This window comes from Ictidomys tridecemlineatus, unplaced genomic scaffold, assembly GCF_052094955.1.
Source record: "Ictidomys tridecemlineatus isolate mIctTri1 unplaced genomic scaffold, mIctTri1.hap1 Scaffold_185, whole genome shotgun sequence".
In the NCBI taxonomy this organism is placed as follows: Eukaryota; Metazoa; Chordata; class Mammalia; order Rodentia; family Sciuridae; genus Ictidomys; species Ictidomys tridecemlineatus.
The window spans coordinates 322,291-344,034 of NW_027521597.1; the positions used below are offsets into that span (position 1 = coordinate 322,291).

At 61.2% G+C, this 21,744-nt stretch overlaps 1 protein-coding gene and 1 long non-coding RNA gene across 2 annotated transcripts in view; one reads left to right on the forward strand and one right to left on the reverse strand.

The window, feature by feature from the left end:
* The window catches only part of Tafa5 (TAFA chemokine like family member 5), a 72,993-nt gene extending 56,821 nt beyond the window's left edge, over nucleotides 1-16,172 (reverse strand). Inside the window, exon 1 of the mRNA XM_078036117.1 lies at nucleotides 15,842-16,172. Within this exon, the coding sequence (XP_077892243.1) occupies nucleotides 15,842-16,157 (316 nt within the window). The 5' untranslated portion in view covers nucleotides 16,158-16,172. The remainder of the gene's footprint in view (nucleotides 1-15,841) is intronic.
* On the forward strand, nucleotides 277-16,255 carry LOC144372893 (uncharacterized). The gene is made up of 3 exons (XR_013432724.1): nucleotides 277-6,296; nucleotides 6,857-7,027; nucleotides 7,178-16,255. It is a non-coding gene; the product is annotated as an uncharacterized LOC144372893 (long non-coding RNA).
* Nucleotides 16,256-21,744: the final 5,489 nt, after the last annotated feature.

Below are 21,744 nucleotides of genomic sequence, written 5' to 3' on the forward strand. Positions count from 1 at the left end.
CAGGAAGTGCTTCAGGACTTGAGGCCTGATCATCTGTGTGCAAGGCTGGAACCTTCCAGTAGCCAAGGCGCGGTCAGCAGGATATCCCTGCGCAGAGAACAAGCCCAACTCCAGGCCAGGCCCACACCTTGAAAGGCACCGATGGGACATGGACCGGACATGGACCTGGTCATGTTGCTGCCGACCAAGGAGGTAGAGACACAGCGAGGCTGGGGACACAAGGGTCACTTCACAAGGAGGCCATTCAGCTCACTGATAAAACACGTTTGTCATTGTTACTCCACAGAGAAAGCCAAGTGCACACCGCCAGGAAGAGCCACGTCACCCAGGAGGACGGCGGAAGGGACGACTGAGCCGGGTGGGCCATCGCGAGCTCCGCACAGCTGCACGGAGGCATGTCCAGTGTTGGGCCTGCTCAGAGGAACACTTGGCCCTACGATCCAGCGGACTCATGGCTCCGTCACCTGCAGGGACGTGCCAGAGATTCAGGGGCTTGTATGTAAGCCACAGGACGTTTGTGACGCTCCATCTGTCATGGCCCGGAGCTCCAAGTGCCCACTGCCTCTGTTCTGGAGAACAGCAGACCCCAGTGCAGCCACACAGAGATGCTTGTGAAGAAAACAGGGAATACCCCCGGACGGATCAGAGTCCCCCAGGAGGGGCCAGGCACAGGGAGCAGTGCCGGCCTCGTCGTGGGAGCTGCAGGGCAGAGGATCTGATGGACAGAGGCCAGGGCCCAGGAAACTGCAGAGTACAGAGGATCCAGACCAGAGCATCAGGGCTCCGACTCACCAGACGCATTGAGTCAAATGCCTGTCTCCTGGGGTTGAAAAGAACGGCCACTCGCTTTGGATTCTAATCCCATGTGTAAGATCCTGAATCTCTTCTGCAAATGTCTACACAAGTGTATCTGTGAAACTACCGGATAGTGTAGACACTATTTTAAGGCAACTCAATAAGGCCCCGTGGCAGGGGGAGGCTGGGCCTAGACACAGGCCCCGATGGCAGGGGGAGGCTGGGCCTAGACACAGGCCCCATGGCAGGGGGGAGACCAGGCCCGATGGCAGGGTGATGGGGGCCGTGAGACATTGTGTTTACTCAGCCCAGGTTTGGGGACACTTCCTTGTAGCAGAGAGCATCAGTCAACATTCAAAGGAGGAGCCGCGGTCCCTGGCATCCCGGGGTGGCTGCAGAAGCCTTTGCAGCTGCCCCAGTTCTCGGATGCTCAGTCCTTTCTGCAGAATGGGGCTGTGGGCACAGAACTCGATCAGACACTTAACACACCCCAAATACGGAGGTTGGCAGGGGGCCAGCGTCTGCCTGTGGTGGGTAGGGAGAGGGCCCTTGGCCAGCAGAGCCTGTGCCCAGGACTCTGTTCACCTTTCTTCCCTCCCACTGACCAATCCCACCAACAGCCTCCTCTCCACACCATCCACCACTGCCTGACCCCTCCCACCTCCGCCACCTGGGTAGCGGCAGAGATCTTCGCTGTGGCCTTTGGATGGCTGGTCCCATTTCCAGCACCACCCTGTACTTCTCAGCCCAGACCCCTATCCAGGCTAGGGGTCATGGAGAACACCCTCTTTGTGACCCTACAGCAGGACATGGTGCTGGTGGCTGAGGATCAGCAGTGGAGCAAGCTGACCTCACTGACCACAGCCTGGCCCTGGTGCTGGGCACGCAGGATTTGCTGGGCAATTCTTCCCACAAAGGTCAACTGGAGCAGGAGAGCCCGTGCCACCCTGGGCCACACTAGTGGAGGGGAATAGAGCCCCCTTAAGCAGACCTGAGTCTCCAACCAAGAAGTGGCCAGCCACCCGCCCAGGTCTTCAGGACCCAAACACTGGCTGCACACAGATCATGCCATCCCCATCAGGAGCCCCGCAGCGTCTGCCCTCGAAGTCTCCATCAGGAGAGTGACACTCACCTCCACGTCACAGACCAGGACACCAAGGTCTGGTGCCGGGCTGGCTCCCTCACCACAGCGCTGACCAGGGGCGGGGCGGGCTCTGGTCCTCAGGCTCTGGCCCTGCCTCAGCGCGTCTCTGCTGGGCTGCCAATGGACGAGGTCTGCGTGCCCAAACTGCCCCTGGAGCTGAGCCCAGCCCAGGTTTGTGACAGAGCTGCTGAAGGGAGCGGGAACCTCAGGCTGGCAGAAAGGAAGTGTCTGCACAGTAAAAAGTTAAGCGACGATCCCTCGGGGTCGGACCCCATTGCCACCATCCACGGTTTCCAAGGTGGCGGGGACCCCTCATTGCCTCCCTCTCCTCCCATCCCACAGAAGTCGTAAAACACGCTCATCTCCCCACAGACTCCAAACCGCTCAAGGACAACTTGAGGTTGAAGTTGTCTCCGCTCGACCACCACCAAGAAGCCGTGGGTCCTTCTCAGCTCCGGGTCCAGCGGGGCCCTCGAGGACTAAGGCGGCGGAGAACATGTCACAGGGCTGCGCACAGCACACCTGGCCCAGAGGCCTGGACCCGGAAGTGTTCTGGTTTGGACATCAGGTGTCCTCCTCAAGTCAGTGCGTCCACGCAGGAAGCGAGTGAGCATGAGGGCTGTGTCCACTAAAGGTGTGACCATCTAATGGACCACAGGGTGTCGACCTTAGGCAGGTGGCGCGTGGAGGAAGCGGATCGCTGGGGCTGTGCTTTGGGAATCATGTATCTTGTCCCTTGTTCCTCATGTTCTTTCTCTCTCTCTCTCTCTCTCTCTCTCTCTCTCTCTCTCTTTCTCCTTCCTGGCTGCCATGATCTGAGCAGTGCTCCTTCTTCATGCCCTTCACCAAGATCTTCTGCCTCACCTTAGGACCAGAGCCATGGACTCAGCCAACGTCAGAATAAACCTCTGAAGCCATGAGCCAAAATAAGCTGGTCTGGCCGGGTATATTGCTCACAGAGACAGAAAGCCAACAGAAACCGATACGGAGAAGTGGGGCCGTTGTCACGACTCACCGGACCACAGAATTCAGAAACCTTTGGAACTGGTTTGTGGGACGCGTTTGGAGGAGTTGAGGTTCAGGCTGAAGACGCCTCAGAGTGCTCTAGGCAGAGCTCCCGGGCATTTCTGGTGGGAGCCCAGGAGGTGAGAGAGCGGACAGGGATGCAGACAGCAAAGACTGCTCACGGGAGCTGTTTCAAGGGGAACAGGACTCAACGGGGAACTGAACTGGAGGCCTTTCATGTTCCCTTCTGGTAAAGAACTTGCCCACATTCTTCCGTGTCCCGAGATTGGGTTTCACAGTGACAGGTTAATCATCTGGCGGAGGAAATTTCAAGGCAGCACAGCATTCATGGCAGTGACACAGGTACTCCTGGCAGCTTTTAGCCAGACTTGCTGTGAGAATCAGAAGCGGAGAGAAGAGATAAAGATTTGAAAAAATTGCTGTTTGGCGAGAAAAACGTACAAAACTGGGGCCAAGAAGACGGGGTACCAAAGGGATTATAGCCGCTAGAGATACTAAGTAATTAGCCTAAAGACAAGAGGCTAATTAGGTGGCTTGAGGGATTTCAGACATCCACAAAGAAGAAACCCATCCCAGGCCAAGAGGTGGAAAAGTGACAACTCTGGGAGAGCCTGGGGTCGCCAGGCTTGCCGCACGGTGCTCGGTTGTCCAGGCACTCAGAAGCCACTGCGTCCACAGTCCGAGGTGTCCTGGTCCTACCACAGCTGGGAGCAGACCTTGGCATGGTGCCAGTTCTGCAGGGCTGTGGGATGCTGGAATTAGGGGGTCATGAGGCTGCCACCAAGACTTCAAAGGAAGGCCTAGGAGGCCAGGCAAAGCGTGGCAGAGTGAGACTCCCTGAGGACAGTCCCTGAGACGGCGATGTTTGAAGCTGAGCGAATGGGGCTCAAGCTGCAGCGGAGACCCCCAGCATGAGAGATGCAGTGATGTGTGTTGTCTGCAGAGGAAGCTGCTGTGGGCTACGGACAGAGTCAGCCTCGAAAGAGACCCTGAGTGTGGCAGTGGGCAGGGCCATGGAGCGAGGCTGTCCAGGCCCTGCAGAGAACAGTGCTCCAGATGCTGGACGTGCAGCTGCAGAACTGTTTGCCATCAGGGTTGAGTCTTGTTTTGGTCCCATCCCTCCTTTCTGTACCCTATTCCTCCCTTTTGGGGTAGGAATGCTTCCTGGTGCCTAACTTGATGTTGATTTTGATAGGAGCTCCCCGTCAAGAATTTCCCGAGTCACAGAGGAGATTTTGGACTCGTACTTTTGGGCAATGCTAGAACTATTCCGACTCTTGGGACTCTGGGAGATGAACTAATCACATTTTGAGATGAGTAGGAGCTTTGAGGGCCAGTGGCAGAATATTATGGTCTGGATATGGGAGCCATGACCTCACACTGGATTAATCCATTGGATGGTCTAATGATCTGAATCTATCACTAGGTACTACTGCAGGCAGGTGAGGCGTGGCTGGAGGAAGTAAGTCACGGGGACCTGCCTTGGGGTTCCATATCTGGGCCTCGGCTCCCCACGCTGTCTGTGTCTCTGTCTCTGCTTCCTAGTCCCATGAGCTCAGCAGCTTCCCACTGCCAGGCTCTTCTGCCATGACGGCAGCCAGGGGACAAACCAGCCATGGACCGAACCCCTAAAACTGGACCACAGAACGAGCTTTCCTCCTTCCAGGTGTCCTGGTCAGGTATTTTGGTCAGAGTGATGCACAGCTGAACTACAATGCTGGGACAATGCTGGGAGAATTCCCCACGACCAGAAGGTGCACTGGAGTCCAGGAGCAAGAGGAAGAAGACAGGTGGCCAGGTGCCCCCAGGGACTGGCGAATGGAAGAACGGGGGGTCGGGGCCATTCCCCACTGAGCCGTGTTACATTACCAAAGCAGCCTCAGTGCTTTCCCTGGCTTACCTGGCTTTTCATGGTGCTACTTAAGGTTGTCTGAAACCTCACATAACGTCAAACACAGCCTGGGGATTTCTTATCGAGGTGGAGGAACACGGGCTCCGGTGGGCAGTGCCAGCCCTCAGCAGTCACACAGGCCAGGCAGGGATGCCTTCCCAGGCCCAGCGCCAGCCCATGGCCACTGCACAGTCAGAAAGGACCACACAGCCAAGACAGGGTCGCTGCCTCCCGCAGGAAGGATCCTGGGCCTGGGGCCCCTCCACCCACACCACTGTCTCATTCAGATGCCCCCCAAAAAAAGGAATCTGCATCTGCGGAGTGGGCCTGACCTGCGGACCCCAGCTCTGCTGCCTCTCCACCAGGACCCAACCTCACAGAGACCCCCGAGGACATGCAGCCGTCCTTTCTCACTCTGCACACCAACGTAGCGGGTCGGGGGCAGCTCAGAGATGCACGGTCATTTCCAGGAAGGAACAGCAGTGTTCTCTGTGGCACTTACACCCCGGGACCCCCACCTTGTAGCTGTGTGGGTGGGAAGTCCCACCCTGCCGTGGCTCAGTTTCCAGGCCTGTGGCCGGGGTCACCTCCAGGGAGCAGCGGTGTCTCCCGCGGGCGAGTCGTGAGAACATAATGGGGTGATCCGTTTCAAGCCTCCAGTGAGGAGCTGGTGGGGCGGGGCCCACAGGTGCTGGCCGTCAGTAAGTGTCCCCCGAGCTCTGCCACCCCACGTCGGGTGGCTGTGCTCGGGATGTGAAGTCACCCACCTTTCAACTCTACTCAGAGAGGCAGGAGCTGGGGCGCTGGCACCCTCCTCCCCAGGGTGACAGAGACATGGCCATCCATCCACTCAGCAAGAAAGCGAAACCCCCCGCCTCTAGGCTAGGCCTGTCGCCGTCCTTGCCGGGTCACCACAACCTTCCGGTGGAGGCCATGGACGTCTGCTGGTAAGGGCTTTGTACACCCGCCTGCATGGGGCCCTGTGGGCCTGAGGGACGGTATTGGACGGGACAGACTCGGCCTGCAGCTCTGCGGCACCCAGCAGGCCCTGCGCACCCTTCCCTGGGGAACTGGGCAAGTGTCCCTGAGGAGGGCCTCCGTGAGGGTACGCAGGCTGCCACCACCCTCAGACCCATCAGCTCTCAGTTTCCTTAAAGATTTAAAGAGAATTTCCTTAAAGATCTTTTTTAAAGCTCTTTCTTCTTGCTCTTGGTGATTATTCCCAGAGGCTGGTTAAGATGGAACCAAGAGGGGGTGGCATGAGCACAGAGGTCACTGGACACGTCAAGTGCCATCAAGGACCTGACGGACACTGCTCAGACGCTAGACCTCTGGCAGCCCCGTCCTTCCCACTGTGACCAGCTGGACATGCAGGTCCAACAGCTCTGCTCACTGTCACTCTGTCTCCCTGAAAGCCTGCTCCATCCAGACATCCCAGAGGTGCGTGCATCACGTGGACGTCCTCGCAGCGCCTGTCACTCCCAGGCCATAGGCTCCATGCTGGAGGTGCTGGGGGAAGAGACCACCCCGGTCAGACGCTAGGGCTCAGTGGGGAGAGGGGACGCCCCAGGGATGCAGTGTACCATGAGACTGGACAGAAACACACACAAAACAGGGGAGGGCTGAAGAACTGGCCAGGGCTGGGACGGGGCTGCATGTTGAGGCTCAGCCTCAGCTCCGCTCCACGGATGTCAGGGTACAAGTCTTGGATTCACTGCAGAGTCTCTATGGCTTTTGGTGCTGTAGTAAGTGGAATTTTTAAGTGATGTCTTCCAGACACCGTGGTCCGTGACCACCCTAGAGGAGGCACCTGGCTTTCGGGTATAAACCTTAGATCCTGGAACTTGCTGAATGTGCTCAGCCCTGAAGGCTCGGGGTGGGTGGAGTGTTCCTGAAGATCTTCTTTGCAAAAATGCCATCTTCTGTGAAGGCAGACAGCTTTCCTTCTTGCATTCCAGTTGAGCCGACTCTCATTTCTGTGTCTCGCCCTGAACCCCCAGGACTACAGGAAACAACAGGGGTGAGGGCATGGTTGGTGTGGCTCTCCCCCACCGGCTCCTGGGGGAGGAGATGCACACACGTCCGAGGAGAGATGATGGGTGATGAGAGCCGTAAGCTCACCAGCAGATCAACCCTACGCGGATGGCTCAATGATTTGAAAGGACTAGCAGGTGGGCACCAGGCCGGTGGGGCAGCTGGAGGAAGTAGGTCACTGGGGTCGTGCCCTTGGGGTTGTCTTGCCTTGGCTCCTTTCCCTCAAGCTCTCGCTGCTTCCTGGCTGCCAGGGGCTGACAGCTTCCTCCGCCATGCCCTTCCACCAGGATGTCCTGCCTCACCTCAGGCCCGAGCAGTGGACCGGACCTCTGAAGATCGGAGACAAAACCACCTCCTCCCATGTGTTCCATCAGGTATTTGGGGCATGGTGACAGAAAGCGGGCTGATGGAGGACGTCCTGCCTTGCTCCTGATCCAGGGCCCCACAGCCAGTCCCCCACCCCTGCACCTGGTGCAGTGTTTGCAGATGCCCTCAGTCACCCGGCGGACATTCCCTTGACCTTTGCTGGTGGAGAGCTTTCACCAGGAGGGGCTGCTGAGTGTGCCAAAGGTCCGTGTGCGTCTGCTGGTGGGATGATCGTGCACGCAGATGACCAAGGTTTTTGTTTGGTTTTGTGTTGTTTTGCAGTGCTGGGGATGGAACCCCGGGCCTCACACGGACTGGGCTCCACCCCGAGTCGGTCTGCGTCTTGCCAGCAGTTTGCATTACACTGACTGATCTTCCTGCTGAACCAAGCTGCCTCCTTGAGATGAACTCCCAGAGGCACTGGTTGGGGTCCCCGGTGTGAGCCAGCTCGCTCTTTGGGGAGCGCTGGGCCTCCACACCTGGGACCTGCCGTTCCCTCACCATGTGCTCGCTGAGGCTCGGGCTTGGGGAGGTGCCGGTCTTGTAGTGAGAGCGCTGCTCTCCCGGTTTTGAAGAGCCTGAGAAGGATCGGCGTGGATTCTTTAAATGTTTAGTGTGACTCGCTGGCGAAGCCATCTGGTCCCTGGGGAGCGCTGGTTACTAATTCAGTGATTTCCCTGCTCTAGTTCCACCAGCTTCTATTTCTTCTTGAGTCAGTTTTGGAGGTTCCGTCTCTCCAGGAACAAGCCCACCTCCTGGACGTCACCCGACGTGTCGACAGGCAGCTGCCGCAGTTTTCCTTCTCGTCCTCTGGACTGCAGTGGGCGGACTTGCTCCCTCTCTTCCTGGTTTCATAACCCGGCTGTCTTCCCTCTCCCTCCTGCCCCTGCTTTCATTCCAGCTGATGGGCTGCCATCACACTCACCTCTGCATCAGCCGACCTGGTGTAGGTGACGCTCACTCTTCTCCTGTTCGCGACTCCACGGACCTCCATCCTGAACTCCGGGGTTTCCTTCTTTGGCTTCTCCCTCCTGGTGTGTTCAGAGGGCACCTTCCTTTAATCTCTTATTTACAGGAAGGTCTGTGTGATGAATTTTTAACACGGGCTGTGTTGACCAGGCAGCTCGCAGATCCTGGCCAGCACCGGCTCTCAGCAGCTAGTGTGAGGGCTACGGGGGTGACGAGCGAGTCCCGCAGCCTTCAGAGGGTGTGGGGGACCCCGCGACGCGGCGGGTGCCTGGCTGCAGGGAGCCCTGCCTTACGCACACCACGCCACTGCTTCACCACAGCCCCGAGAGCCCAGGGACTCGGCCGAGGCCACACAGCCACCCAAACTGCTCGGCAACCACCCCGGGAGCGCAGGCATCAGGCGAATCCTAGAGCAAGGCCAGCAGCGCCTCGGGCCGCGCCCGCAGGGCAGACACTTGCCGCTGTGCCCGTCCCACTCTGGCCATGGGAGGACTCAGTGTTCCCTCCCCTGGAGGGTGTGGCCCTCAGCAGACACTTGGCCTGGCTTCCCAGCCTCAGAACCGTGAGGAAGTGAGTTCCCATTCTGTCTAGATTGCCCAGGCTCAGGTATTTTCTCTCTTTTTAAATGCAGGGACATGCATAAACGAACCCAGGCAGAAATATACAGAGTAGCACTCTGTTCTCTAAGGACAAACACATAACAGAGAGGGGCCTCCGGCCACTGTGTCCTGCTGCCCTGCAGGGGCCACCTGCTCTCAGGGAGCAGCAGAGGGTCAGGTTGGTGCAGGCCGGGCGTTGCCACTCACTCACACCGGGAGTCTGGGGTGACAACAGGTAGAGCCAGCCCTGCCTGTGCACTGTGCCCAGGCCTCCAGGGCGCTGTCCTAGGCTCTGATGCCCTCTGTCCAGCCACAGCCAGGTGCTCACACTCTGCGGGCTGGGCCTGGCCCTCCACCCCAGGGGCTGCGCCTCACAGCTCTCCTGCTGCACCAGGCTGTGGGGAGAAGCGGGTGTTCCCGTGGCTGCGCCAGGCTGTGTTTGGCCCTGCCGAGAGCTCAGAACAGGTCACCCTGACACCGAAACTCCTCCAACCCTGCCCACTCCTTTCCCTCCCACCAGCAGTCACTGGCGCTAACTAAGGTCCCAGCCAGCCCCCAAGCGGCGGAATTTCCCCACTAATACACCATCCCCATTCGCTGGAGCCATCAGGGTATCAGGGAGGGAGGCGGGCCCAGGGAAGCTCATGTGGAAGAAGGACAAGGGGGCAGCCTGGGGCCACCTGCCCAGGACCGCTGAAGGACAGAGGCACGGCTGGAGCTGCAGACCTGGCGCAGAGCAGCACACACTGGCCAGGTCAGGTGCCCAGGCTTTGAGAGACAGGAGGGACACTGGAGGCCATCTTCCCTGGGCTCCCAGAGAACAAACAGCCGGCTCAAGGCCAACCTCCTCAGGAGGTGACCCTCCTTCTTTGGGAGGCCACTGAGTAAGAACCGAGGTGGACAGCACAGGGACCCTGTGTCCCAAGGCCCCTGGGAAGGCACCTTACTACTGGGAGGAGATGGCCGGCCACCTTCCAAGGTCCCCAGGCCCCAGGTGACGGCCATGTGGAGAACCAAGGCCTTGTCCGCTCCGCTGTCCCCGCCTGCTCCCCGCAGCACCCAGAGAGTGAGCGATTCTCCCCCAGCCCCAGCGGCCTCTCACCTCACCACACATCAAGGCGCCACCGGTGGTTTCCAGCCAGACCTGGAAGGAGCAGAGGAAGGCATTGACAGAGTGACCGTCCCCTCCAGTAGGTGAACTCTGAGGAAGCAAAGGGACTGTCGTCCCTGAGGCCGCAGCCAGCTCTGGGCAGGCCGCAGGGCTCCTCCCGAGTCAGCCAGAGACACGGTGCTGGGCTGCCGGAGGCACGTGGGCTGGTGCCCGCGGTTGCCACCTGCCGTGGCGGGCTCCTTGGTGGGGTGATGCGAAGGTGCATCCTGTGGCACCTGCCTACCGGCCGCTCACGGCGAGGGGTGCGAGGCAGGGAGCATTTCCAGCTCCATCTGGATCGGGCGATGCAGAAATGACGGATGTGCTTGGAAGGCAGAAGCGCCAACAGCCTCCAGGCAGCCCTCCAGCTTCCGAGAGTTTACGACACACGCCTCTCCCAGGCGCAGATTCAGGAGCAGAAAGGCTTCGGCGGCACAGAATGTGCAAACTGACTGTCGACGCTGGCTGCCGGCCGCCCCTGCCAAGGCCAGGCGTCCTCGTTGGCTCGCACTGGCACCGGGGGCCCACGTGCGGCAGACCAGGAACCCACACCGGGCGGGCTCAAGGGCATCCAGACCCATGACCTGGCTGGGCACAGACCACAACAGACAGAAGGCCACGTGGGTGTCACCTGAAAGACCATCAGCAGCCTGGCCCACCTTCTCCAAAATGCCACCGCTGGGGAGTAGCAGGCAGGGCCTCTGCACCTCCCCTGAACCTGCCCTGCAGTGGCCTGGGCTGACCACTGTCGAGGCTGATGGCTGCGGCTCAGCCTTAGGGCTTCTTCATGGGCTGTGACCAAGCCCTGAAGGCCCTGCCTCTCACTCCCCACCCTGCGCCCCTGCACACAGCCTCGACCCACCTGTCTCTGGAATGGCCTGTCCTGGCATCTCACGTCCAGAGAATCACATGTGGCCCTGGGCTCTGGCTCCTTTTTCTCAGCACCCTGTTGCCAAGGTCCACCACATTGCAGCATGGCTGGGTGCTGCCCATGAGTGGACAGGCCACCTTAGTTACCCACTCGTGCACTGGTGCTGCTTGGGTTGGGTCCACTCTTGGTGACCGTGGTTCATGAGCGTCTGTGTTCACACCTCTGTGTGGACTTTCCTGACCTCCCTGGTGGGATGACTGGAGGCACAGACCATGCCAGTCACCACGAGTCCCATCACTGCTCTTGCTTTTGGTGTCACATTGAGAATCCGTGGCCAGGCCCAAGCTTGTAAAGATTGACCCTTTGTTTGTGTTTTTCCTAAAAGTTTAGGAGAGTTCACCCTCAACCTCCCGGGCTCCAATCCGTTCTGACGTGACCTTTGCACGCCGTGTGAGCAGGGTCTGCTCCGTTCCCCTGCGTGTGGACAGCGGGCTGCCCGCTGCCAGCTGTGGAAAAGACTGCTCCTTCCTCTCCGAGTGTCTGGCAGGCGGGTGCAGAGTCGGCTTCCTGTGTAAGGGAGGTTTATTTCTGTACTCCCGCTTCCTCACATCTACTTCTGGACCAACTTTGTCCCCGAAAACGGGACCCCCTGCTCACCCAGACCAGCAGCAGCTACTCACACACCCACATCCCAACAAGGACCCCTCCCCTCATTCCCCAGCATCCCCCCGCTGTCCCAGGGGTTGCCAGGACCTGTGTCTGGCAGACAGGGTGGTTGCCCAGGTGGGGTATGGCCAGGGCCAGCTGAAGCAGGGTCTCATCTCGCCCACTGAGAGCCTGAGGATGCAAAGCTGTTATCCCACCTGCTAGACAGACAAGGGCACTGCCCATGGCACCCGCAGGTGAGCAGCTGGAGCCGTGGCTCTGGACTTGAACTCTGGACCACTGTGCCCCCCAGCTCACCAGGAGGGCCATGTCTGCTTTGGGTTTCAAGCCCCACGATCATCTAGGCAGGTGACACAGGTCAGTCAGGTCAGCAGCCAGGTCCTCCTGGTCTTCCACAGCCTCCTGGGTGGAGACCTCTGGCTGCGCAGGAGAGAGCTCTAACTTCCCTGCACCGCCTGTAGTCCTGGGCGTCCTCCAGCCCCGCGGCCAGCTGCAGCCCTCCTGACAGGTCCCTGCGATGCCCCAAACCCAGCCTGCCCTCCTCCCTCAGGCTCCCAGGGAAAGCTGCCTGTGTCCTGTGCCTGGAGTCCCCCCGTTGCCTCCTTTGTGACCCTCCATGGCCCTGGGAAGTACTGCTTCAAAACCCACCAGCTCTGCTCCCTGTACCCCACCTGGCACCAGGCTGCCAACCCGATTTCTCCCAGAGGATTTTCACAAAAGCCCTGCTTACAGGAGGGAGCCGCTCTGTGAATAGGCACTGCTTCTGCAAGAGAGACAGCGGGCACCGTGTGCCCCGCCGGCACCAGCAAGGGCCTCTGCACTCCCACAGGAGCGCTCGGAACCACGCGTGCTCCTGCTGATGGGACAGGGGACTCAGATCACTGACAGGTGCCGTGAGCTCAGCAGGGGCAGCCTCCACCCGCCTGGCACCGTGCGCTGCCGAGAAGGCAGCCCTCCGGGGAATTCTGTTTGTGACGTTAGTGAGGGTGGGCAGCCCTGCAGCAAGGGACCGGTTTGCTCTCACGTCCCTTTCCCTGACAGCTCTGTGAGTGGAAGTGATTCTCAGGCAGGTGCACAGGGTCACAGTGCTGGGGACTGGCTCAGCGGAAACGCTTCCACTCACAGACTGGGCCAGGGAGGCCGAAGGCCTGAAGGTCCCCTCTCCTCCACAGAGGGAAGCTCTTCCGGCCAGCTCCTCATCACCCCTCAGCACCACTGAGGCTGCAGCTGCACGAGGGCAGGCGGCGAGGGCCTCGACCCCCTTGGCCGCAGCCCCCAGGCTCTGCAGACTGGGCATGAGGAGGGCCCAGCTCCCATACAGCCCCCGCACCCAGGAGCACAGTCCTTATCCAAATGAGCAAATTTATAAACAACTGAAAACCCAACCAGGAGGAAGCGCACCGGTGCAGAGACGCAGCGCTGCCCAGCAGCCCCTGCTCCTGGGTTCCCAGAGCACGTCGGGTCGGCAGGAGCCACCCCGGGAGAAGCCCTGATTGCATCCAGCTCCACCAGACCAACGAGGCCCGAGTTTCCTTCGGCGGACTCAGTCGCACGCAAAGAAACTGATTATGCACGCGGAGCGAGGAAAGAGAAAAGCAAAAATTAAATTAGATGGCAGCCTGGAAATGCCCACTGTGCAGAAAACGCCGGCTAACTAATTTGTTTGGCCTCCCTGGAAAGTGGCGAGGGTTTAATTTGGGTCTCTGGGACCCAGCTCCTGAGGCACTGGGAGGCTCCTGGGGAGAGGGACGTGGACACGGTTTCAGATGAGCAGACCCAGATTCAATTAGTAATCAATCCTGACCCCCGTCTCCCCACAGGCACGCGGAGGTAATGAGGGAGGGGAAGGACCCAGCCGCGAGCGCCTCGTCTCCCCACTCCGTCCTGGGAAGAATCAATCAATGTCAACCAAGAAGGCCTCCTCGCCACCACGTGTCACGGGTTCCAGTCACGGAAGCCAGAGAGCGCAGGGCGCAGCCAGAGCCCGCTCGGCTCCCCGCCAGCAAGATGGCGGCCCCTGGGGGAAGTAGGCTGGGCAGGCCAAGTGCCAGGATCCCAGTAACTGCCACCAGGTTTTTTACTAGGTCATCTTGTGTGGACAGGAACTGACACGGCTCCGTGAGGCCAGGGACGCTGGCCTCCGGCCCTGCAGATGTGCCGCACCACTTCACCCCTGGCCAACAGGCTCAGCCTCGTCCCCGCAGCCTCGGAGTGCCCTCCACACACCCCAGCGCCTCTCTGGGCTGGAAGCAGAAATGTGGGTGGCCATGGGGTCCAGGGACAGCAGAAGGAGGCCGGTGAGCCCAGGGAGCCCCATAGGATACTTCGTCCTGGGCCCCTGGAGTCTCCAGGTGAGGATACCACTAGCCAGACCTGTGCAGAGCCTCAGCCCAGAAGCCGCACTGGGATCTGAGGCCTGGACCGGCCGAGGCCTGGCTGGGCCTGCTCCCTCCCTCCTGACAGGTGTCCAGTGGGGCTGGAGCTCCCTGCCTCAGCCCAGGCCAGACTCCCAACCTGACCGAGTCTCTGGCGAGTCCCAGCACACCCTCTGAGAGACACTGGAAGGGGCTGGGGATCCAGTCAGCCCACCCCCCTCCTGCTCATGGGCTCTGCTGGTCCCTTCCTGGAGGGCCCTCCCTAGCTGGGGAGGCAGGTGGTCACAGTGGACACTGCTCGGCTGGTGGGGACACCCTCCCGGGTTGTGATGGCATCTGATTCCCAAGGCACCCTTCCACCCCTCAGAGCCCCAGTCTGCCGTCCTTTCTGCCCTCTCAGCACAGTGCACAGACAAGACCTGCGTCCACACACAGACCCGACCTGCACCCACACGCAGACCCGACCTGCGCCCACACGCAGACCCGACCTGCGCCCACACGCAGACCCGACCTGCGCCCACACGCAGACCCGACCTGCGCCCACACGCAGACCTGGGGCACAGGAGAGCTGGGCACTGCAGTCCCAGGCAGAAGTGGCAGAATCTGAGCCAGGGGCCCCAAATCCTGTGCACAGACTGAGGGGGAAGAGAGACCTGAGCCAGACCAGAAAGACCAGGCCACGTCAGCTGAGTGACTGGCAGGAACTCTGACCTCCCTGGGTCTCTTTCCGGCACGCACGACAGCAGTGGCTGCCCCAGAGGCGACCTGAGGCCCCGACAGGCCCTACCACACGGTCGTGGGGGTGCCAGGCCCACCCCCTCTGCCCAGGCCCTGGCCACACAGGGCCTCCTGCTGGCCCAGCCACACACCCCACCTGGACCCCAGCCCCGGGCCTGGGCTCTTGGGACTCCAGCAGCCCAAGTCCACAGTCACCATCCGGGGCTCCTGGCTCCTCTGCACTCTAGGAGGTGGTCTCAGAGCCCTACCCACAGGGGACTCTGTCCTCTCTGACCCCTTTCATGGGCTGTGGTCACGATTCTGTGCCTGAAACCAAGGCCCCTCCACAGCTCCAAAGTGGGGCCGCTCCCTCGAGGTCACCTGGACCGACTCAGCTGCTGCTGGCCAGGCCCACACCACGCCACAGGAGGTGACTCTGGTGGGTTCCAGCCTGGCTCAGGTGACTGGCTTCTGCCCCCCTGGTCTGACCCAGCAGGTGTTGACCCCTCTGTGGCCCAGGTGGAGGTCCTGACTGGGGCTCCCAGGTCTCAGGATGAACCACGGGCTGCCTGCCCCCAACCAAGTCTCCCACAGTGACCCACAGTGACCTCCTCCACCACTGGCCAGATACCCAGGCACCAGGGCAGCCACAGGGCCCCTCCTCCCCCTAAAGCCCACCTGTGGTTCTGTTCACAGAGATCTCTCAGGGTGCCCCCCCCAGCACCCCCGGGAGCATCTGTTCAGGAAGGATTACAACGGGGTGCATCTCACAGGCGGCTGAACTGCAGGGGTGTCCCAGGAGGCCACAGCCACTCAATTGCAGAGCCCACGGGGAGGTGCTCTGCTCCTCCACCAAGTCCAGCTCACGGTGCTGGATCCCAGCCAGAACCAGAGGCGAGGACTCCGCGTGCTCTCTCGGCCGTGGCCAGAGCCACATGTGTGCAGATGCAGCGGGCGCCCAGCAGACTGTGCCATCTCGCTCACCACCACATGCCACTTAGACCACCCCCACCGTCCTTCCCTCTCCTGTGGCAACACCGAGGGCCCAGAGACTTGGTCCCTGCCACCCTAGCCCTCAGGAAGCACACAGTGAGCGGCCCACAGTGCAGTCATGCTAGAGGTCAGCCAGAGTCGCCCGGGGCACACCCCGCAGCAGGCTCAGAGGGCCACACCTGGCTCCCACCGCGGCCCTGGGTGACGCTGTGCACAGCACCCTGAGGTGCTGCCTGGCTGCTTACCATCCACACAGGCGGGCCGCGCTCTCGTGGTGCCTGCGATTTGCCCCTTTCTGCATGCGCAGCGAGCCGTCTGCCGGGCGATGGTCCTCCGTGGCTGGCTGCTGTCTCGGTCCAGGGTCACAATCTCACAGGTGCCAGCGGCCAGCTGACCTGCAAGAGAGAAGGAGTTGTCAGGTGAATGGCCACAGCCTGGAGGGCCACACAGTGCCCACCCGTAGAGAAGACCACCATGGCCTGCCAGGGCTCTGGGCAGGAGACCTGGCTCCAAGGGGACATCTAGAACACTGTGGAGGACACCCGGAGAGCGCCCTGGCATCCAGGCCTGGGCCACCCCAGCCGCCTGTGCTCTGTATGTGCCTGGTTTTCAGGCAGCTCTGCCACAGCAGACAGGAAATTAAACCTGGCCCTGTCTCAGCCACGCCGGAAATGAAAGGGCCAAGACGGGAGGAAGCAGCTGCCTCTCCACCCCAACACACACGCAGCACTGGACAGAAGGGACTCCAACTGCAGGGCGAGGACCCTGAAACCAAGCCAGTCCCTCCATCTCTGTCCCCAGGTGCCAGCACGCCACCCTCGAGACATGACACCTTAGGGTCAGAAAGCAGGTCAGACACCCTCAGGTGTGCTAAAGCCTGTGTGAGCGGTCACACTGCCAGGCAGGAGCCACCACCCTACCCGGGCGCACACCGCATGGCAGGGAGCCCAGCTGGGCCATCTGTGCCAGGAGGTCCAGGTTCCGCTGTCTTCCCAAAGGCCTGTGCGTGTCCACACATATGCGCGCACGTCACGTGTCACAGACCCACAGCCACACACAGATGAGGACACAACACACCACGCCCTGGTAGGTGGACGCAGAGCAGGCCAGAGTGCACACCAGCGTGACACACACAGGCTCACAAGCCACACTGATGCCTGCAGGGACACCCAGGCTCCTCCAGGCAGGCGTGGCCCTGAGCCTGGTCCAACCTAGGGACACGTGCCATGCAACGGCACCTACTCCAGTTGCTTTCTGCACCCTTCCCCAGGGACACACGTCTCTCTGGGGCTGAGGCAGACATCTCAGGAGAGGGAAGACAGCCGCCAGGGACTTCCAAGGGGAAGTTAGGTCCTCGCTGCCTGTAAAGTTGTAGCCCGGCCACCAGCAGCAAGCCCTGAAGAGACACACTAGCCGACAGAGGCAGGGCGGCGCTCGACGCAGGCCATCAGATGGGAACTGGCCACCTCCTGGGAGACAGGGTGACCCTCGCCCAGCTGGCGCCCTCCCCACACAGCTCTGCGGCCCTCACCAGATGCCCACCCCCTGTGCCCACGTATGGCCCATAGCAGGTGGCCTGGCTCTCACCCACCAGCACACACTGCTGCCCTGAGCCCTCTTGCAGCCAAGCCCACGGCCTCTGCCTGGGGAGACAGCACCTTGCAGATGCCTGCGCGGAATCCCAGCCACCCAGGTGAGCGCTTCACAGGGGACACAGGCAGAGGCTCAGAGCATCACAACCCCGTGGAGCTGACCCCAGGAGGGACGGCGCGGATGCAGGCAGAACGAGGGGGCAGAACAGCAGTGGTCCCCACTGTCCCGGTGGCTGGTCTGCAGACCAGGGAGCCATCGTCACCACACAGCTCCTCTGGTGCCATCGTGCAGACACTCACTCCTGCCACACTGTACCCACCTTGCCGTCACCCTCAGGGTCCCCAGCCCAGCCCAGGCCTGGGCCAGAGCAGGCATCAGTCATGCCAATGGGCTGCAGTGGGCAGGGCCCCAACAGCCCAACCTGCTCAGGGAACCCTGGACCCGGGAAGTGTCTGAGTCTAGTCATCACCCAGGAGGCACAGGGGCATCTATAGGGTATGCCAGACAGGCCACCCAGCCTGGTCTGCCCACAGCGCAGGGCAGGGCTTGGGGGAGCTGTCCAAGGTGGCCGGACGCAGCTACCTGGAGCCAGGCAGGGTGCTGATGAGTCACGCACAGCTGGCGCACGAGGCTCAGGAGGCTGGGAGGCATGCACACATCCAGGTGTCCCCAGGACTGTGAGCCACCGACACTGCACTGCTGGGCCGGCTCGTGACAGCAGAACCCCAGGCCCTGGCCACAGCGCCTCCCTGCAGGCTGCGGATCCTAACTCACACTATCAGTCATGAAATCGCACCCTGCCTTAAAAAGCAGACGGAATAAACAAGCAAACATATAAATCAGCAAGAAGACGATGCAGCTCACAGGAGGGGGATGATGGGACGCTCCCCGGAGCAGCAGGTAGCGCCTGCCAGGTGCCTGCGGTGAACAGGGTCTGGGCAGACCAGCCCCACCGCAGCACACACCATCCACGGGACGTACCCCTGCGCCCACCACTGCGTTCCCCAGACGGCAGCCACGTGGGCTCTGTCCCCAACTGCCTGTTTCAGCTCTGCAGGTCTGCTCAGGGCTGCCCTGCTCCTCCTGCCCACCTTGACCCCAGACACTGCGTGATGGCCAGCTGCCTCCTCAGGCAGAGCCTGGCCTGGGCAGTTCTCTGGAGCTGTCTACCTGTGGGACTGGTCAAACTAAGGCTCGGGAACAGGACTGGGGAACCACTAAGCTGAGCAGACCCTGCCCCTTGCCCCTGCCCCAGACCTGGCCACTAACTACACACCCCCTGCCCCTGGGCCTGTGCATCAGTGGCCAGCAAGTCACCCTTGTCAGTCACCTGTGCAAGCCAATGGCCCTCCAAATCCTGCCCCCTCCTCTGGGGGACCTCAGGGCAGCTATCAGGCAGCAGCCACCAACCTGGGCCCTTCTCCCTCAGGAGCTGTGGTGGTAAGAGTGGCCTGTGGACAGGTGGTCCTCTGCCCAGGCTCCCCTGCCCTGGGTCCCTACTGCCGGTGTCCTAGGGGAGGTACCAGGACAGGATGCCAGTTTACTTGCCACACAGTGCCACAGACCTGGTGGCTCCGAGGGCAGATAGCATTTCCTGTGGTCACTCTGAAAGCAGAAGCCGTGTCCTCTGACAGGCCCCAGCGCTGCCCACTGTCCTCGGGGCCCTTCGTCCACTATGCTACTGCCAGGCTGTCCTTCACCACAGGGCCTTCTCCAGGGGTCCATCTTCCTACCCGACAGCAGTCCTACTGGATCAAGGCCCACCGAGGGGCTTCATTAGAACTGGCCACATCAGCCCAGACCCTGCTCCCCAGGTGGGCCACTTTGGGCCCTGAGTCAACATGAGCCCCTGTCAACCAATGGAGATCAAAATCTGTTGAGAATGGGAGGCTTCCATCTGGCACGGGCCTGGAACCCACCTGTGGGCGTGTGCTCTGCCTGAGGGACCTGGAGCGTCCCAGGTGATTGACAGGCAGCTCATGGGGGCCTGGGACTCATCCCGAGCTCCCGGAAGAGCCCTGCAGCTGCCCTGGCCACCCTCTCCCAGGTCTCCTGCCCTGGCAGCCCCTCCTCCATGGAGCTCCATGTCCACCCTCTGACCCCATGGTCTCCGCCTACTGCACGGTGACCATCCTCCAGGGCGAGGCTGGGCTGTCCTTGGGAGGACTGCGGCTGACCCAAGAGGACTGGAGGACAAACACTGAGCCCGCCACCATCCCTGGGGCCTCACTGAGCCATCCCCGGATTCAGCCCTTAATGGCCATGACCCAGTGCTGACAGTGGAGTGGGGAAGGGACCACGCTCTGGGGACAAAGGCCAGGTCGGGCATGGGCAGGTGGCCTAGAGCAAAGGCACGGCAAACCTCCAGGCATCTGGGCTCAGGGGCAGCAGCTGTCCTGACGCTGAGGAGCCTCACAGGAGGCCACACCCAATGGTGCGGTGACCACGGGAGCACGGCACAGGGTCAAGACACAGCAAACCCAGAGCACCTGCCACCCACAGGCACCCAGAGTGCCACCTCCAGGTGGCTGCTGCCACGTGGGAGTGTCAGGATGAGGGCATGGCCCCAGCTGGGACAGACACACCCCGTATGGCACAGTTAGCCTTGGTGACACCACGGACCCAGCGTCAGATGGATGGACACGGCCTGCCAGGGCAGAGAGACACCAGGCCCCAGCCTGAGATGGCCAGATGCCTCCCCGTAGGACAGACTGATCCACAGTGACACCCTGGCCCCAGAGGCAGACGGACGGATGTCCCCTCTCAGAGGGCAGAGTGACCCACAGTGACACCATGGCCCCAGCATCAGATGGATGGATGTCGGTCCCCCCAAAAGGCCCTGGGCACAGGCATCTCCACCTCTGCTACTTCCCACCCTGGCCACCTCTGGGCTGCTGCGGAGCCGAGAGGAGCGTCCCTGTCCTCTGGAAGTCCCACCCAGGAGTGCACCCTCCTTGGCAGCTCAAAGGAGCAGCCTCGCTAGTCAGAGAGTGGGGCTGGTCAGTGCCAGGCACTCGGGTGTGGACGGCGCCATTCATGCCCTTCATCAGCACGCAGGGACCGTGGCCACCTGCAGGCCCCAAGGCCACTCAGACACCAGCTTAGCCTGGGCCGAGGCACAGCTATGTGATAAACAGACACGCTCCACGCCCGACCAGGCCACCGTCCCCAGGGAACGGCTGGTGTGCAGTCCACACGGGCTGGAACCCCAGTGTGGGGGCCCCTCCTCACAAAGGGTAGTAGGGCAGGGGTCCTGGCTGGAGGGGTGATGGCTGTACCTCTATCCCCATAGAAACTCCTCACTGAGTTCACAACACACCCAGCAGGACACAAGGGCTACCCCAGGCGAGGGACAGGCCACCATGGAGAGGTCTGCACATGAAACTCCCAGAGTTATACACAGCCTTGGGCACTACCTGGTGTCCAGGGTCCAGGGGGCCGTGTTGGGAAGAACAGTCTGTATCTGTGGGCACCAAGCCACTCCAGGTGTCCCTCCTTGGCTAAGAGGCAGCACTGTCCAGGGAGATGACAGGCCCTGCAACATCAGGCCAGATGGAAGAGGTAGGCCTCTCAGAAGGCCCAGCAGGCCCAAGGTCAGGGCCACACCACCCAGGCCAGTCCAGTTTGTTGGAAGGACCAGAGAGTGTCCAGATGGCACATGGTGCCAACCCCCTTCCCAGGTCTGGGGGTGGGTGACAGGGCAGTCTCACCTGGGAGAGTGACAGTGGGCCTGGCCCAGGCCAAGGACTCCAGATGGTCCAACAAAGGGTCCCTCCACAGCCAGCGCCCCATGCCTAGGGAGGAGGCCCTGGGGTCAGCCAGGAGCTGGGCCTAGCCCCCGGGGAGCGTCCCTCCACCTGGGACACGGAGGAGCCATTAATCCAGCGGGGCTGTGACATAAATCTGGGAGTATGTCTGATATGATAGATGACAGAATAAAGATTCAAAATGACTTTGACAGGCACCGACGAGGAGATGGCATTTAACAATCATAAATGTCAGAGTGGTGTTCTGGTGAGGACGAAAACACGGCAGCAGAGCCCAGGGGCCAGTGAGGCCCGAAGGCCCAGTGGTCAGTGGCATAGGAGTGTCCAGGCGCCCAAGGCCAGTGAGGTCAGGGACTTACTGCCCGTGTTCAGGGCCCATGACAGACCCCGTGAGGTGGCACTGCTTCTTGGCCATGGGAAGCCGATTTCAGTTCAGATGCCCTGATAACGTCCAGTTAAAAACCCACAGCCGGCTGCCTCCCTGGAGGTGGGGACGAAGGCCAGGGTGGGGACCCAGCCCCGGGAGGCACAGAGGAACGGTCCTGGGGGAGGGTGGTGGAGCGTTGTCCTCAGTGCCCAGTACGCTGTCCCCCTTCCACGCCCAGCTGGAGGACCATCAGGGACACCCAGGACAGTAGCAAGAGACTCGACTTCTCCACAGCCCCAAAGCACCCACCCCTGGCTGCAGGCTGCCTCCAGACAGATTCCAGGACAGGGACCCAGAGGGACAGAGCAGGAAACATCTACAGCTCTGATGAGGCAAGGGATCTCGCAGTCATGCTGGTCAC